The 17,727-nt window shown below is 41.0% G+C and overlaps 2 protein-coding genes across 3 annotated transcripts in view; both read right to left on the reverse strand.

Moving 5' to 3' along the window:
- Positions 1-4,987, reverse strand: part of DOK7 (docking protein 7) — a 63,647-nt gene extending 58,660 nt beyond the window's left edge. The window contains exons 1-3 of one of the 2 annotated variants that reach the window (XM_021396260.1): positions 4,535-4,987; positions 4,339-4,384; positions 1,964-2,209 (exon numbers count right to left, since the gene is read on the reverse strand). In XM_021396260.1, the coding sequence (XP_021251935.1) occupies positions 1,964-2,209; positions 4,339-4,384; positions 4,535-4,588 (346 nt within the window). In that variant the 5' untranslated portion in view covers positions 4,589-4,987. The remainder of the gene's footprint in view (positions 1-1,963; positions 2,210-4,338; positions 4,385-4,534) is intronic. The other variant, XM_021396261.1, reaches the window with a different exon arrangement.
- The window catches only part of HGFAC (HGF activator), a 42,165-nt gene continuing 31,567 nt past the window's right edge, over positions 7,130-17,727 (reverse strand). Inside the window, exons 10-14 of the mRNA XM_021396106.1 lie at positions 17,185-17,425; positions 13,856-13,995; positions 11,603-11,743; positions 10,453-10,601; positions 7,130-8,797 (exon numbers count right to left, since the gene is read on the reverse strand). Coding sequence (XP_021251781.1) covers positions 8,627-8,797; positions 10,453-10,601; positions 11,603-11,743; positions 13,856-13,995; positions 17,185-17,425 — 842 coding nt within the window. The 3' untranslated portion in view covers positions 7,130-8,626. The remainder of the gene's footprint in view (positions 8,798-10,452; positions 10,602-11,602; positions 11,744-13,855; positions 13,996-17,184; positions 17,426-17,727) is intronic.

Genomic DNA, 17,727 nt, shown 5'->3' on the forward strand with positions numbered 1-17,727 from the left:
AAATAAAAGGAAAAAAATGGAAACAAAATCATCAACCATAAGATACTTAGCTGAATATAACCATGAGCAAGAAATACTGCTAAAGTTTTCATTTCCTTTAGGCACTCTTTTTCTCTTCACAGCTGTTCACTGACCTGCAGCATGCTAACTTTCTCAGAGTGAGCTGTGGACTTGAGCACACTCTTTTCACAAATGGCCTACACCTCACTCATTTAATTCCACTGCTTTCTCTAATTCTCTAATCCTGATTGGTTTATTCCCTTGAGCTGTCCTAGGAATCACACACACCTGACCTCCAAAAACAGAAAGAAAACACTGGGAACCCCAGTGAACACTCCTTCCATTCTGTGGTTCTCACCCAACAGCATCAACTTGTTTCACTTTTTTTTTTTCTTCCTGCTTCCTAGACTCTGAGGTCATCTGCCCACGGCCTATTTTCAGCACCCAGCCGCGTTACTTCCAACGCACACAAAGGCATCCTTACTTGTCTTTAAGAAAGAATCACGAAACAGTCACCATCTCCTCTTCATATAAGAGCCTCCTCTTTTTCCTTCTGTCTACTCAGGCTAGATTCTATTCTGTTTGGCTTCTTTCACCTACCTGAACTGGGATGGGAAGACAGAACCCAGCATAAATTTTCTATGCTCTGGTCTATCCTCCTTTCGCTGAGCTTTTTTCCGATTAACATCCTACAAACCACTGCCAATTCGAATACTTGTTCCCTTACACTTCATTTCCTCACCTCCACTTGCACACTCCCCCCATCTGTCTCTGCTCCAGAGCTACCTTCATCTCATAGACTCTATTCCTACCTTATTTACGGCTTTAATAAACTCCCCACTTCCTTTGAATTTCCTCCCACCACAACCATAACTTTCGCATTCAGATCAAGACAAAACATTCCCTTTACCCCAGCACTGAATCAATGCACAATCATGAAAACCAGACCTACTCTGTCAAATTCAAATTCTCTTCCAGCTTTTAGGACAAATCTATGCTGTACAGAGATCACAATACTGGTAAAGAAACAGAAGTGGAACACAAAACAGCCACACTGTCAAAATGTACTCACTACTCCCGCTACATCTGCCTATCTTGTTCAGGGATCCCTTCCAACCTTTCCTCTTGTGCAAGGCTCATAGCTCTAAGTAATACATCCATGTCTCTATTCCTATACCACTACATTTTATTACTGTAAAATTCTCAGACCATCTTTGCATGCATACAGTGAAAAGCAGTGAGTCCATAGCTACAACAGATGGCAAAGCATATGTAACAAATGATTACGACAGCTAACGTGTCTTCCACACACCTACCTTCCTTCCCTAGTTATAACTAAACAGACATAAAAGCTACTATGGATTATCAACATTATCACTCCTTCCTCATCACTATATACTTTAGAGTTGCTAACCAAGAAAAAAAATAAAATGTATGACTAGATAGCTGGAAAGACTGTATCCAATGACATATTTTGTTGAGGGATGTCTCCTCCTGAAAGGGACACCAGCAGCAATGTGAATTATCAAGGCCAACACCTGGTACAATAATATGCAGATCAGAACACTGGGATTGAACAAGCCAACTTCTAACCTTGGATCTGGTTCTCTTAATTCAGGCTCTTTCTGAACCCTGTCATCTAAAACCCCAAATAAATTGCATTACCAGACATAGAACTCTGATCACTTTGCTTCAAAGCTACACACTTTCAGTGGTAAAGACAAAAACTAAGTTGAGAGCTCTCGTTGTTAGCGAACAGTATCGGGCAGTACTGTAATCACAACCTATCAGAAGGGACAGCTGCTTTAAGGCACAAGGGGAAGAGCAGTCTCTTCACTCATATGAGTGAGCCTCTTCCCTAACTACACTTTTTCATTTGCATTTTAGTTATGGCTTTCTTTGATTTTTTCCTGTCAAGAAAAGAAATAGGAAAAAAAAGGGAGTATGAGAAGACAAAGGTTACCTTCCCCCAAACTGTAGCGGATTCGTACATCCCACGCATACATTGTTTCCTTGTTCTCAAATCCTAGCATCACAACTTGAGAAAGACAGATGATTGCAAGGGTGTGATTCAAGCCCTCATAGGAGAGCCCAGGATCCAAGCCACAGATGTCTTCTAAGGTCACGCTGCTTCTCTCCTTGTGCCCTTTTGCTCGTTCAGATTTATCCTTGTACACCAGCATGAGCAAACAGTCTAAAAGAAGCAAAACTGTCAGAGATGATGAGGCAGAACAGAACACAACACGTTTGTACCAAAGCAAAGAACGAAGAAAAGTGCTTCAGACAACGGCAGGGTCAGTTTGATCAAGCCAATACTAGAACTCAGGCTCCTTCCCCCACCCCACCCAGGTAACCTGCAGTCCATTTTTAGGGAGCAGACACTGAAGACGTGTTTCAGCCATCGTCTGCAGGCTCAGAAATACAAAGGCAAGTAAGAAGTCCTCCCAATTACTTTGCAAAAACATAGTGATTTTTTGTATTGTCTCCCAAGTCTGGAAGGGACTGACTCATTAATTTTGAGCATTAGAAGTTGGAGTATGATAGCTATCCACATTACGGGCGTTAAGGACCGAGAGGCTATTGTCATCTTTATTTCCATTAGAACATACTGAACCACAAACGAAATTCTTACAGTAGTTCACAGATTACTCAACTACTAAATGGTGAGCAGACTGCCTGCACTGCCAGACATTGTGTCAGCTCAGGTTTCCTAGTGAAATGTTGCACAGTAGCCACGCTCAATAATCATTATGTGCCACACCTTTGTTTATTTATTTTTTAAAAAACATGTCACCATTTGTTTTTAACCCCTTCCTGGGCATGTTTGCTATACAGTAAATATGCAGTGGAAGAACGTAATTCAAGTATCGTGGTGCCCTAGGAAATGGACAAGAGCATTAATTTTCACCCAGGTTCCCTTCCTATCGCACAGCATTGGGTTATAACCTAAACTAATGGTACATATCAAAGCTGCAACATCCGCAGCTGCAGCTGACCTGCATGCCACGAGGAGGAAGCCCCTGTGCACCATTTCATGAATGCTGGGGTGTGGTGCTTCAGCCCTGGCAATGTTCCCTGTAGCACTCAGCTGGGCGGCAGCCTGGCAAAGCTCCAAAGAGGTGAAAAATGACTGAAAGACCCAACACCTGCTAGCCAAAGCTCTACGTGCCCTCCCAATTGTTTTCCTGCACCTGTTACCAAAAACAGCTGCAACTACGATACTTCAGCTTTCTGCTGTGCAGTTGTGCGTCTGAAGAAAGAACTGCTATGGCATACAGACCAAGTGAAGCAAATCATGGGGGAGGGGAGTTTCTGGTAGATCTCACTAATTTTGATAGAATGAATGCAGTATTTTTGAGGAATAACATCATCAGCAAGTTTTCTTTCAAAACTCCCCCATCTTTCCCCTTCACATTTGGTTTACATTAGAAATCCAGACCCATACGTGTCTGGATGTTGACTCATACAATCTAGAGATGTCCATTCATGGAGAGAAGTTTAACAAATGCAGTAACTAAAATATCGGTATTTAACTGTAATAACCCAGTACCAAAGTGTTGGTCTAAAGAGCAAGAAACATCCGCTCCACCAGCTAAAAAAGGTTCTGTAATGGATTCTGAAGCAATGCAGATCCATGTTTGGACAATAAGCAACAATTTGCCCTGGAAATAAATACTTCTGGGGCCAAATGGTTTTCCCATCAAAAAAAGATTGGGAAACATGAAGCCTACTTTTCCCTCTCCAACAGTGAAACATCAACTCTTCATAACATTTTCAGTTCTCCCTTGCAAACCGTGGAACTGAAGTTTTTAATTCGAGATGACATCTTATTTTTAAATTGAAATGCTTAATGTCAAAACACAGATCAAGAATAACTACAGAACTCACAATGGCAGCCTTTCGCAGCCACCAATCACCCTGAAGAAGTAATTTCTACAGTAAGTGTTTTAAACGGGAACTAAACTCTCGGCGTTCGTTACGCTTCGGCGGGGTCTCCTTCGATATCCTCTTTCTATTTCTGGCCGCCTGGCTCTCTGCCAGCTGAGCCCAAAAAGAAAATAAATATATGCATATATATTATTTTTATTTAAAAAAAAAAAAAAAAAAAAAAAAAAAAAAAGGAAAGAGCAAGGACGGCTCCCGGAAGCCTTCAGCCGAGGGGTCTCCCCCCTGCAGCAGCGCACCCGACGAGGGGCCCCGTACAGCGCTTTTCTCCCTTTCCCCGCGACCCGCACCGCCCGGCAGGCAGAGGAGAGGCCCCGCGGCCGCCGGTTCCCCCCCCCCACACACACACACACTCCCCGGGACGGGGCCCCCTCCGCCCCGCTCTGCTCTTACCTGCCACCGGGGAGGGCTTGCGCAGCACCAGCCACCTACTCTTCCACTGCAACGAGAGACAAAAGGACAGGGTTAACCAGGGCCGAGGGACGGAAGAGCGGGCTCTGTCCCCCTCGCGAGGAGGGGGCAGCGGTCGGAGACCCCCGGCCCGTGCCCGCCGCGTGGCCGAACCGAAAGGGCACAGGGGAGCGCGGACCTTTTTTCCATCTCTCAACTTGACGTGACCCTCCACCACCACGGAATCCGTCATCTTCAGTCATGATTCCGGACAGCTGCGCCCGGCTCGCTGCTCCCTCCCCGCGCTCTGGCCGAGGGGTCACTTTCAAAATAGCTTTAGTAGGTCCCCGCTGAGGCACAGCGAGCGCGGCGGGCGAGCGGCCAGCGCTGCCCGGCCCTCCCCGGCGCCCCCCGCCCCGCCGCGGAGGGGCCGGCCCGGCTCCGGCTGAAAGTGTCCCAAAAAGCCCCCCCGCTGTTTCTGTATTAATGTATTTTATTGCTTTGTAGAGTTTGTGCTTGTTTTTATTTTATCGCTTTAAGCACGGGCAGGTGCGAACCGGGGCACCGACAGCCCGACGAGGTCCGCCCCCGCCGAACTCCTTCGGCCGCGACCCCGAGAGGCGCCGAGCTTTGCGGGCAGCCCGGCACCCCCAGCGCCCGGGGCCGGAGGGAAAGCCCGGAGCGGATCACCGCTGCCCTCTGTGCCGCGGAGCGGCACCCGGCGGCCGGAATTCCTGGAGCCACGCAACGGTCGGAGTTGGAAGGGACCTTACAGCCCATCCAGCTCCAACCCCCTGCCGTGGGCTGGCTGTCCCCCTCCAGATCAGGCTGCCCAGGGCCCATCCAACCCGGCCTTGAGCACCTCCAAGGATGGGACACCCACATTTCTCTGAGCAGCCTGTGCCAGAGCCTCACCAACTCTCTGAGTAAAAAATTTCTTCCTAAATTTCCCATCTTTTAGTTTAAAGCCATTCTCTCTTGTTCTGTCTCTGTCAGACCATGTAAAAAGTCTGTTTCCCTCGTGTTTATAAGCTCCCTTCGAGTACTGGAAGATCACAACAAGGTCTCCCTGGATCCTTCTCCATTCCTCTTTCAAAAAGTGTAATTACCCATTCCCTTGGCTCTCAAAGTCATACACCACCTCTAATAAAAATACTTTTTTTCTTTCCCTTTGCAATACAACTGCCATGAGATAACAGCCCACTTATACCAAACCCGGAGCTGCTACAATTAATAGAATAGGATGCGCTAATTATGTCCTTAAATTCATTTCAATGGGAAATTGACTAATTAGAGTCCATTATTCTAAAAATACTCCTATTGCATCTTATTTGATGGTAATTAGTCCTTCAGCTTTTTTTTTTTTTCCTACAGCAGCACACATTTTTCTTTCAATAGTATAATAGAAGGGTTTTTTTAGATGTTTGCTTTTATTTCTTCCCTTTCAAACGGTCAGTTTGCATGGAATAACCTGTAATTTAATAAAACCATCCTTAAGCGTGTTTCATAATGAATTGGGGATATGTTTATTCAACTGGTTTTGCATTCTAATTCTATTTCAAGTTTAATGTTAGGGAAAAATATCAAAGAAACTTTCACTGCTAAATTTTAGCTGTATTTCATTTTAACGCAAGTGATGAGCACTTAAACAGAGCCGGGCAGAATAGAGGAAACATTTCCATTGGGAAACGCTCAAGAGAAAGACAGGAGGTGCTGGAGCGCCCATAGGAATGTGACCAACGTTCTCAGAGGTGTGAGAGCTAAGGCACGGACCTTTTAGTAACCCTGGGCATTTGCTTGCCACCCCAGTCTGAGACTGTGGATTTAATGTAGTGCTATTCAACACGTGGCAGAGACTCAGATCATGAAATCACCATCAAATCAATGCAATGCCAACAAATAAAGAAACAAGCCACTTTGAAAGCCACTAATTCAGTGCGGTGAATTCGAAGTATGACAGTTCAATGAAGATTTATCATTTAGGCTAGTAAGTACAGAAAATTGAAGGTTTGCAAGTGAAACAGTCAATGTGTTTTTTTAGAAATACTACTTATTGATTATACTACTTTTGCTACATATTTCTAGAAACAGCATGCATTTTGAAAATAAGAGTTTAAAATCTCTGTACAAATTGTCAGAAACACCATTCTACCACCTTTCTTATCAAACAGCCACCATCTTTACAGCAAGAGAAGACAGAGAATACATACAAAACAAAACTACCAGGTTAAAATCTTGCATAGTGTGGATGGATATCAATTTCAAAGTGAAAACAAAAGGTCACAGAACAGGTATAGATGTGTTGAAACCTGTTCCAAATGAATCACTTCCAAAGAAAAGTAAATAGTTCCTTCAAGCTGATAGTCCTCCTTCATCAGTAGGTACAGTTAGTCTTGTTAATCAGTCACATTCATTTCACAGTGTTAAGAAAGCCAGACTCATACTGCAAATGGCCAGGAAGCAAACTCAGACAACAATAGTCTTCAGATCGTTTTGGAATCAGGAACTCAAGACTTTGATCTTAATATTCACAGTATTTATAGCTGAAAATCTTATCCAAGCTTTGTGACTCAGTTTCTTTTTTTCCACTCTTACACCTGTCTACTGGAAATTTTGCATGACACTTGTATAAAACTGGGAGGACCACCAGCTCAACATGATTCTTATGCAGAGCTTTTCAGATGCCTCCTGGCACAGAGAAGTGTTGTTCCTTTTTCTACCAGCTCTCAACTTGTAAAAAACCTACACAACTATTCAAATATATAGTTGTAACTATATATACAACACACTAAGAGACAGAGGGTAAATGTTTTTATTTATCATAGATTCATGGAATTGCAGTTTATATCATCTATCTGGATAAGTACTGTTGTATCTCTGTACTTACACAAATTCAGATTTTGGATATTCTTCCTTACAAAGTTTATTTTAACTGAAGAGGTCATTCACCATGACTAAGAAATCCATGAGGACACTGCCAGTATTATAAAACAAAAGACATATCTGAGTATCCAAGCACCACTTTATCTTTCTACATCTTAAAGAATAGCTTTGCTTGAAACACCTAAAATGTTCACTGTTAGAGAAGAAAAACATTTCACATCAACAGATCCAGATGTACACATCTGACATGGCTAAAAGTCCCTGTACTAAGAAAGTTGTAATTATCTCTTATTTTTGTTTTATGCTGAATCATTTTCAGCCTTTTTGCTAACACAGCCAACTGCACAGCTATATATTGTAATAATTTCTTTGACTGTTCTTATAATAATGCTACAGACCATATCAGCAATGCACATGGTTTATAATTACCACTGATTCTGAAGGAAAATGTCAAGCTGCTCCTCCAGCAATGCAGTTTAAATATCTTTAAATATCAGAAAGGAGAACCCTCCTTTCTGTCTTATCTAAACAGTTAAATAACTTGTTAGTACAAAATCTAAGGCATCTTCAAAACACTGCCAAATTTAAGAGAGGCTTAGACATTTTCCAAACAAGGTGAAATATTTGCACTGCTATCCTCAGGGTGAGGAGCAGCTGACAGTCTGCAACAGGCCCTAATGTGTTGATCAACAATCATACCCACCGACTTTCAACATTTTTTCAGCAATAAGCTTTGTGCTTTCAGCAGATGTTGCATTAACTTTGCTGGAAAATTGTACCCCAAATTCAGCAGAGCTCTGAAGCATGTTTCTATTTCTATTTTTGTTGCAACATAAGAATATGCTTACACGTTTTGAATCAAACCCTAAATCTTCTGTTCTCTTCCCAGAACTAGATTACTGCAGTTAGCTGAAGAGCATCTTCACCTATATTAATCTGCTGTCATCTCTCAAACTAAACTTTAAAGAAATCACTTCTGAAGGAAAGATAACTTCCTTTTTGGTGCCCCTCATTTTTTATTTTGTTAACTTATCTGAGAAAACCAGATCAACATTGTTACAGGTTGCTTTGGAGGATGACAGTTCCACCAGAAACTTTTAAATAATTATTTTCATGTAATCCACCACGCAGATAAACTGCTGTAGATGTTGATACACTGTGTCTCGATGCGTTAGTTTTATTAAGGCAAATAAAGACAGTCTCATATGTTGAGCTATCCACAGCCCTAAATGTGCAGCTCAGAGTTACTGATATCAGAGGGATGAAGACTATTTTTAGTGGTCTGGTTTGGAATTTCTAAGAATTACCAAAATACTTCTCATACTAGCTTACAATAAAATATTTATGCCACTTTAATGAAACCAAAAGACTCCTGGACCCTGCTTGAAATGATATCATACTTAAATGTTCAACTAGTTTTTCGAGGGGCTATTCTCTCATTGATCCAGTTTACATAGTTTGTTACTCTTGTATATACTCCAGGCTTGTTGACTCTGCCACAGCCATCTCCCCAGCTGATAATTCCATAGAGGTAGGAGATTTCATTTTTCTCACAGGCCAGAGGTCCACCAGAATCTCCCTGTGTGTAAGTGAGGAAAGATTATTTAATTTGACAGAAAATCATTGGAAAAACAGTTTACAGATAAGATCCAGACTTAGAATATATATATATATATATATATGGAAGAAATTGTCCACTGAAATTTAATTGTAGGAAACTTTTTTCTATCATACATTGAACACGATGGGTTTGATTTGTTGGTTTTTATTTCTAATGCCACATTAAACAGGGGCATCAAAATATCAGATATTCTTTGGAAGTGTTTTTGAAATTCTTCTGGATTCAGACATATACTGAAGAGTATGGATGATTGGGGCCTCTTTTAGTGGGAATAAGCAAGTCTTTGACGTTTACACTACATTGTACTATTGTGTACTGCAGCCATCAGAGATTATAAAAAATTTCAGAGAAAGGTGTTGCACACATACACATTTTCCCCCATGACCTCATGATGCTATAATTTTGTGGTGTATACCCAATTTTGCATCTGTTGTATTTAATTACTTGGTACCAGCGAAAGGAGCCACCCCTCCAGTTATCTGAGACTAAGCAGAAAGAGATTTTTTCCTGTTTGAAAAAGAAAATACTTTCAGAGAAAAGTAGGAAGGAAAATTGTGTTGCCTTTCTGTTAGAAGATTCCTGTGATAAATGAAGTCTTGCACCTGAGATTAATTTACTTTCTCAGAACTTTGCTTATGTCTACCCATCTCGTCTCACAGACTGTAATTTCAGTATCAATGCACTGTTTCTCAGACTACATAACTCTCTTCAGACCATTTGTCTTTGTGCAGCCCCTTTCTTCATCCCTCCACTTTCTTTTTCCTCTTTGGACATGTTAATGATCTCTATAGTGGTTCCAGCACACAGTATACATGATATTCTTTGCTTTACAGACTGTCACTTCCAAGTATCAGCTACGTGCTGCCTGTTGCCAAAAATTATTCTAACAGAGCATAACCCCATCAAAATGAACAGAAGATAAAATCTGAAGCCTTATCTAAGAAATAACCTGAACCTTAGTTTCACACAAGTCTCATCAATCACTACAACAACTCTGTACACTTTTTTCAAGGGCCAGAGCATGACATAACTCAAAAAGAGACAAAATATAGAAAGAATTTGAAGTCCTTCCATGAAGAATGGAAGTCATGAAACTTTTCCTAATGGACTATTACCCTACACCTCTAAAACCTATCCACTGTAATAACCTCAGATCCTTTCTCCTCCAAACCCCATCACTGTTCCCCACCTCCTACGCAGGTATTCTTGTTTCCATTTAGTAAGAGGCAGCAGCTTGGGGATTTGACTTATCTGCCAGCTGGCCAGCAAGCCCCTGCCATCACAGTGCCATCTCATTCAGCCAGCAGCTTAGGCAGCTCCCCTCTACTGTATAGCCACTGGCTTTTATAAAGGTAAGAGAAATATAGCACCATGAACAGGGGTTTTTTTTGTTTTTTTTTTTTTGGTCCTTTGTAAAATGTAATTGACATTAATAGGTTAAAAAAATAACATAGGAACAAACAGTGCAGTCACATAAGTATATATATATATTTTAGGAACATTTCTTTTCTTTAGGATGACTGTAATGTCAAAAGTAAGCACTGTAACACTGCAACATTTCTTCCAATTATACACATTTATATTCTTTGTCTGGAGATGACTCACAACATTACCTGACAAGCATCAGATTTGCTGTCAAAGTAGCCAGCACAGAACATATTTTCACTGATTTCTGTTCCATAAATTTCAGGGCTTCTGCACTTCTCCTCAGGAATAATTGGAATCAGTGTTTCTTGCAGTACATCTGAATAACCAGTTATATCTTTAAAAAAATTCCCAGAGAGGAAAAAAAGTAATTTTTACAAAATGCAAATAGCATAACATGGAAACTCAATACAAGATACAACATATAAACAAACTTAACACGTCATGTTGTGGATCTCTTCAAAAGATAACAGTTTTTCTTAGTGATCAGATCATTTCCTACTTCTGCAGTCAGAGTCCACGTCCACTAAAATAGCAGTATTTCATGCCCAAGTATCAATACACTTTGGTCTCATTTCCTAGGGACCTGGGAACACTTCCCCAGCACTCTAGTCTTCTCCTCTTTCCTGATGTGATTTTAAATCATAAATTTACCACAGGCTGTAGAAACTCTTTTTGTTTTTAAATCACACAGTTAGATTAAGACAACCTTTGCTCATACAGAGTTTCTTATGAATATGAGGAGGCCAGGTCCCCCATCCTTCACCTATCTACATAGGATTTTGCTATCTCCTCATCAAGCCAGCATGACCACAGCCTCACAATCCTGAAATTCCTGAAGCATCTCACGGTCCTGAAGCATTTCCTTTTCACTTTTCTTAAACTGAATGTAAACCCTTCCTAGCCCAAAGCCCCTCTAGCCTTTTCCAGTAGATGTTTCCAAGGTTTCCTGCATGGTGAAGCTAAAGATCGCCTCCATCACAGATCAGTAAACGGACTGTGTTTGGTTTGCAGTCTTTAGTACCTGCCTTGAGAAACCTGGAGTAAGACTCACTTAACAGTTCTTGGCACCTACAGCTAAGCTACTTGCTCCAGGCTCCCCTCATTCCCCCGATTCCTTGTTCATGTGAACCACTCACCAAATTTCAGGTGCTATAAGGAAAGCATGGGATGACTATTTCAGATGTAAATGATACAAACATCTAAAGGTAGGTAATCCCATAAAAAGTCCCTTGGAAAATGTTTTAGAAGACTACCAGTTGTGCAACATATCCTTGAGCATTTTGTTTAGTTTTCATCAGTGTTTTCCACAGACACCAGCTCTGTCATTTCACTTACTCTCGTGCTTGTGTCCCCATCCAGAAATCTGACATTTGAACTGATCAGGGAAAACTGTATTACTTTCCGGCAAGCAGATGGGCTGAACAAACTGGGACTTGACAGCACAACGTTGGCCATTCTTCTTCAGCTTAATCAAAGCTGCAGAATAGAAAATACAGTAGGAATAAAGTGTCTGTTCCCTTTTTTTGATAGGATTGGCAGCAGTGGGTCTCAGATACAACTTTAATTATCCCCTAAGCCTCTCTTAATTAAGATATTTCAATCAAAGACAGACAGACTCATTTCAACAGCACCTGATTTCACATTAAATTGAAGGCTGAAATATTCACCTACTCCTCTTGTGGGAATATTTATTTTATGCTGCACTCACTGAACAGATTTTTCTTCATTGCTTTTGTAGAGAAGGGGGAAGACAGAAAATACATGCCTCCTCCCACCCTAAAGTTAAATAACAGTGACATATCCACAACTTTCAGCTGAAATAAGTGGGATGTGCAAGTGCTCGCTGCTTCTGAAAGTCTGGCCACCTGCCTAATTCCATTTTGATTAAAAAAAATTAATTACTGCAAGAGCTGATGTATTTCATGCTCTTTGTTATCACTGAGTTCAGCAAAATTCAAATTTTTGAAAACTAAGGACTAGAAAATGAGGCTATTTCAAAACCAAGCTTCTGAAAGCTTTTGAGAATTACACAGCCTACGCAACTTTTTCTCTCCCCTCATGAGGCTGAAAACAGCACAAATATGGAGCTGTGCAGCATCGTGAGTTCAACAGTGAAACTGGATGCCAAAAGTAACAGAAACTTTGCTTTTCCTGCAGCTAACCTTCTGTGACGAGCCATAGGCTGAGGTTGTGTTTGGTGTAAGAAGGGCAGTGTGCTGGGTTTGAGCACACCACTCAAAGAGGACAGAGCTGAGGTATCATGGCTATACCTATTAAAACTTCATATCACAGCTTTCAGAGGCTGCAGGTTTTCTGAACACAGCTGTGTGTAAAGCAAGAGATCCAACTGTACAATTTCATTTCTCTGCGGTCTACATCTTTTGGCTTTTGTGGAATACATAACAGTATCTCACAGGCCAATGAGTCCACACAGATTGCTCCAATATTGAGCAGCTTGGTCTTCCTCACCCTCCTCTTCTCTCCCACTGATTCTATCTGTTTCTAAATCCTCCACATTTTCCAACAAACGTTCATGTGGTAGCTTGTTTCTTTTAAAAATGCATTTTCAGCACCAAATAAATCTTCTGCCACATGAGGAGAAGTCACTGGTAAGGGAGAACATGCCCACATGTATTTCCCACAAATTTCTGCCTGCTTGTTTGTTTGCAGTGGGGCACATCTTAGGAATTCCATCTCCAGACGGCCCTAAATTTGGACACTGCACATGAGCTGTATGCCAAATTTTTATGCCAAATTTCAGAGTAATCCAGGATATTTCAGAGCAGAGCAATGCCCCTCAACAAGTTCATTTCTTGGTATGCTCTGACAGAGTTCCCACCAACACAGAATCTAAATGCTTTTTGCTACATAGTGGAAAATATTCACCATCTGGGAGCAAAAAAGCCCGTACATCCCTGACCTAAGTTATCCCTGATGCCAGACTATTAAATAGTTTCATAGACAAAGTGCTCACACAGCTTACTGCCCCAGGGAGGTATGCCAACTTCCATAAAAGCAGATCAGAAAGTAAGAAGCAAGTTTCTCTTCTATTGTCATTCTGACTAATATTATAAGGTCAATCAGAAGGGCGTTTAACTTTTGACTGATAAGACAGCTGATTTTTAAAACTCTCTCCTTAGTGTAAAGAATGATCCTTAGTAACATCGATTTTTCAGGGCAGATAGGGCTATTATATTCATCTAGTCAGATGCTCTATATACAATACAGACAATAAAATTTTACCATGTAATTCCTGCATCAAGCCCACAGTTTCTGGTAGAGCTGAAAAAAAACGCGTAATCACGCGAAGACTTGAAGTGATGATGAATCTGCCATACATCAAGGTAAATTGCTCCAAAGGCTAATTACCATAATTATTTAAAACTCACAATTTATTTCTTATCTGAATTTGTCTAGATTTCAGATGCTCTTATTTCCCTCGTAGAGATAAGAACTCTCTTTTCTCAAAAGCCTCTCTTAATGTCTATTATTTTTCCACTATGAAAGCAGTTTTCAACAGATCAATAGCTAAACTTGGAACTAAGTCAACTAAACAGGAAATAAAACTGCAAGAAGAAAAATACTCACCAATATCATGTTCAGTAGGGCTGAACACCGAATACTGAGGATGTAAGATGTATTTCTCTATTTCAAATGTTTGTGTTACATCAGTTGTTCTATTAAAGAAGTGCTGACCAAGAACAACTTTAATAGTGGATTTTTGAGGACTGTAATACAAAGGAGAGAACAAATATTTCTGTATTCAGAAGCACAAATGAAAACCAGTTTCCAATGGCTATGTGCACCATGAATTGTTAATAAATTCAGATCCCCAAAATGTCCATTATTTATCCTCTCACAATGCCTTGACCTGTCACCCAGTCTTCTTACCTACTGTGGGCCAGGAGAAAGCTGACTAAAGTTACAGTGAGTTCCATACTCTGTGGGCCATTATTAGCCTAATTAAAGGCTGTTCCTTCTTGACAGAATCACAGTCATAGAATCATAGAATGGTTTGGGTTAAAAGTGATCCTAAAGATCACTTTTAGCTTTTAGACTTTTTAGCTCCAATCCCCAGCCATTGGCAGGGTCATCTCCTACTAGATCAGGTTGCCCCAGGCCCCATCCAACCTGGCCTTGAATACTTGATGGGACATTCACAGCTTCTCTGGGCAGCTGTACCAGTGCCTCACCACCCTCATATTGAAGAATTTCCTCTGAGTATCTAATCTAATCTTTTCATTTAAAACCACTACCCCTTGTCTTATCACTACGTTCCTTGACAAAAAGTCCCTCTCCAGCTTTCCTGTAGGCCTCTTTTAGGTACTGGAAGGACACTATGAGGTCTCCCTGAATCCAGATTCTTCTCCAGTCTGAACAATCCCAGATCAGCCTGTCCTCATAAGAGAGGTGCTCCAGCCCTCAATGGTCATCCTCTTGGTCCTCCTCTGCACCCACTCCAACGTCTTTCTTGTGCTGAGAACCCCAAATCTGGATGCAGTACTCCAGATAGGGCCTCATGAGATCAGAGCAGAACAGAAGAGTCATCTCCCTTGCCCTGCTGCTCACCACTCTTTTGATGCAGTCCAAGATATAGTTGGCTTTCTGGGCTGCAAGCATACATTGCTGGCTCATATAATAAGAGCCATACCCCTAGTTCTCCACGATGCCAGTAAGATCATATCCCTGCAGGTGTGTGCTTGTTTCTAACTTCTCATTTGTTCCCCACGTTATGTGTACAGGAAAGAAAAGACAAGCCATAGGCACTGCTGACCACCTCTTGTCTGGCCAACAAGCATCTTCAGGGTCTGCAAGTACTTCTTGTTGTGCCAGTCTTGACCAGAATTGTTAAATGAGTACCACAATTACTGAGGAAGAAACAAGACACAAGTCAGTGGTGGACATATCATTTCTCTGGCTCCTAAGAATATTACAGGTGTGGATCAAGATTTTAGAGGTGTTGGCAAACTGACAACTGAGGAGCATTTTGACAGATTCTGCTTCATAGCTATCACCACTTCTTCCCTGAGATTAGATTGATCGATGTTTCATCTGTTGTCTAGAATCAAAAACAATCTGGGGAGGAAGGTCCCAAAAACACACTGATCTAATGGGGAAAATCTCACTCAGAGTATAGTTTTTGTAATTCATGCCATCTTCTTGGTTGCTTACTTTAAGAAGATGACTGTTTCCTCATATCCAGTGTCTTAGGACAGAGAACTAATAAGGACCAGTACAAAAGTTGGGAAGAAAGGGAAACTTGGGAATAATGAGGAAGAGTCTGGAAAGACAATAACTTCTCTAGCTTTGAAAGCAATAGAATTCAAATTTCAGTCTTGCTTTAAAACCAACTTGATTTGCATGTGCCTAAGTCTACAATAAGTTGAGCTAGTGAGAGTCCTTAACATGGAAGACCTCAGATGTTTAGTTATACAGTGCAGGAGCAGAAAATACCTATCAGGCATCGTGTACAGATCCAGCGTGGTAAGTACCATTACAAAGTTTCCCCAACTGTGATTCTGTGCATCCCTGGTGGCTGTCAGATATAAAACACTGTGAATTCTGCTCTGATACTGAGCACAAAACAATCACAAACAGCAGTGTACTTGGTGGAGAGAGATTCTGACTAATTGAAGCATAGAGAACAGGCAGCTACCCTGCAACAATTATTATGTGCATGGTTAACAGAGCTTAAAGTTTACTATTTTTGAAACTGGAAAGCAAGAAAAAAAACCATTATTCAGTCAATACGTAAGGCCAGGACTTTCTCAACATCCTTGCAAAAGTAAACCAGTCCCTTTGAGAATCAGATTTTGGGAACATAAAACAGAGTGGAAGCTCATTTCCCAGGATAGTATTTTAAAAAGATTTTAAAAGCACTAAATAGTTTCATTGTGACATACAGGTGATTCATTGAGGAGAAGAAATAAAAAGGGAGAGGCTACAGAAAAGGAAAAGAAAAAAAAACTACCAAGTTAGCTCCACAAGGATCTATTGTCGCCTAGTGGAAAGCAGTTGAAATTGTGGCTAACTTAGAAGTACTGAACATACAGAACAGTGCAAATTACAATGCAGTAATTATGGAAAATCTGTATGTAACAAACCACCAGCTGGAAGTGGGTGGAAATGTCCTGAATAGCTGCCAAAGTTAGTAGCTATTTCACAACATTTGAAAAACAAATGCATTGTGGCTCAAGCTCCAAATGCTGCTTCAGTACAGCATTCATAACAGTATTATTAGGTCTACAAACTATCAGTGTATGCATTCTGGCACAAGGTTTTCTGTTTCTCTTGGCTCCTTTACTATGCAAAGGAACAATGAGTATGAAATGATGTAATATTTTTACCATCTACATGGTCAAACTGAAATCAGAAAAAGTGTTCAGCATTTGTGGAAAATTAAGTATTTAGAATAAAGTAAGGGTATCCTACAGACAATCTTTTCCCTGGTGACCTGCAGCTGGAGGCCAAAAAAAAAAAAAAAAAATCACTGCTTGACTCTTTCAGCCTTTTTGAACAAAAACATAGCAATGAACATATTCATCTCTGTTACACTTCAAAGCAGGCATGCACTTGCAAAAAGGTAGGTGAGAAAATAAACACTTATATTCTCCTGCAGATACCTGCACATGCAAGCTCCCATTCCATGTCCTGCCCTCCTGACACTCAGCACTACCTTACTCCTTTTGTCAGTCCATTTAGCATCTTTGAGACTCCTTAAGGAATACTGGAGTCCATGCTATTTGTCAACCCATGTGCTGCACTCAGATTATCAGCAACTCCATTTGAAACATTTGTCTTTTTGTAATCTCATCTTCCTTCTCACTTGTTTCAATTCAGTTTTGTTGTGACTCACAAGAACACGGTGGCAGCGAGGAGGAGAGGACCTACTATCACACCTATGGCTGTGAGTTTACCTGTTAGCAAAGCAGTGTGCTGCTGACACAACCCAGCAAGTCTGAATGAGAGTTCCAGCACAGAAACTCTCTCCAATATATATAGCTGCTGTCCAGGGATGAGATCCAGGCAAAGATGAAGATCCTCCAATAATCCTGGGTCTCACAAAAGTTCTTTTTTTGTGTCTTCTCCCACATGGCCTTCTGGCAACTGCAAAAGTGTCAATATCTTCTGGAACTGGTGGCCTCCTTTCCCTGCTTGCTAAGATATAAAGGTAAATGGCATCAGACTGTAAATCATGTGATTTCTAAAGAACACATCATCATGGACGGATTCTGGACTGAGCTTGGCCATTCCAGCAGCAAGGACTACTATGCTTATGTTAATGTCATCAATCACAAAGTGTTGGAACCATAAATGGAGAATAGAAGGATGACATGATTAATTGACTTTTCAGATTAAAGCTCTGTTCTAAAGGTCAGCTTTAATATTAACAACAGTTTAATATTAATTTAGAGGAGGAACAACATCTTTAGTTTTCAGAATTATATACTGTGTCATAC

The sequence above is a fragment of the Numida meleagris genome, chromosome 4 (genome assembly GCF_002078875.1).
Source record: "Numida meleagris isolate 19003 breed g44 Domestic line chromosome 4, NumMel1.0, whole genome shotgun sequence".
In the NCBI taxonomy this organism is placed as follows: Eukaryota; Metazoa; Chordata; class Aves; order Galliformes; family Numididae; genus Numida; species Numida meleagris.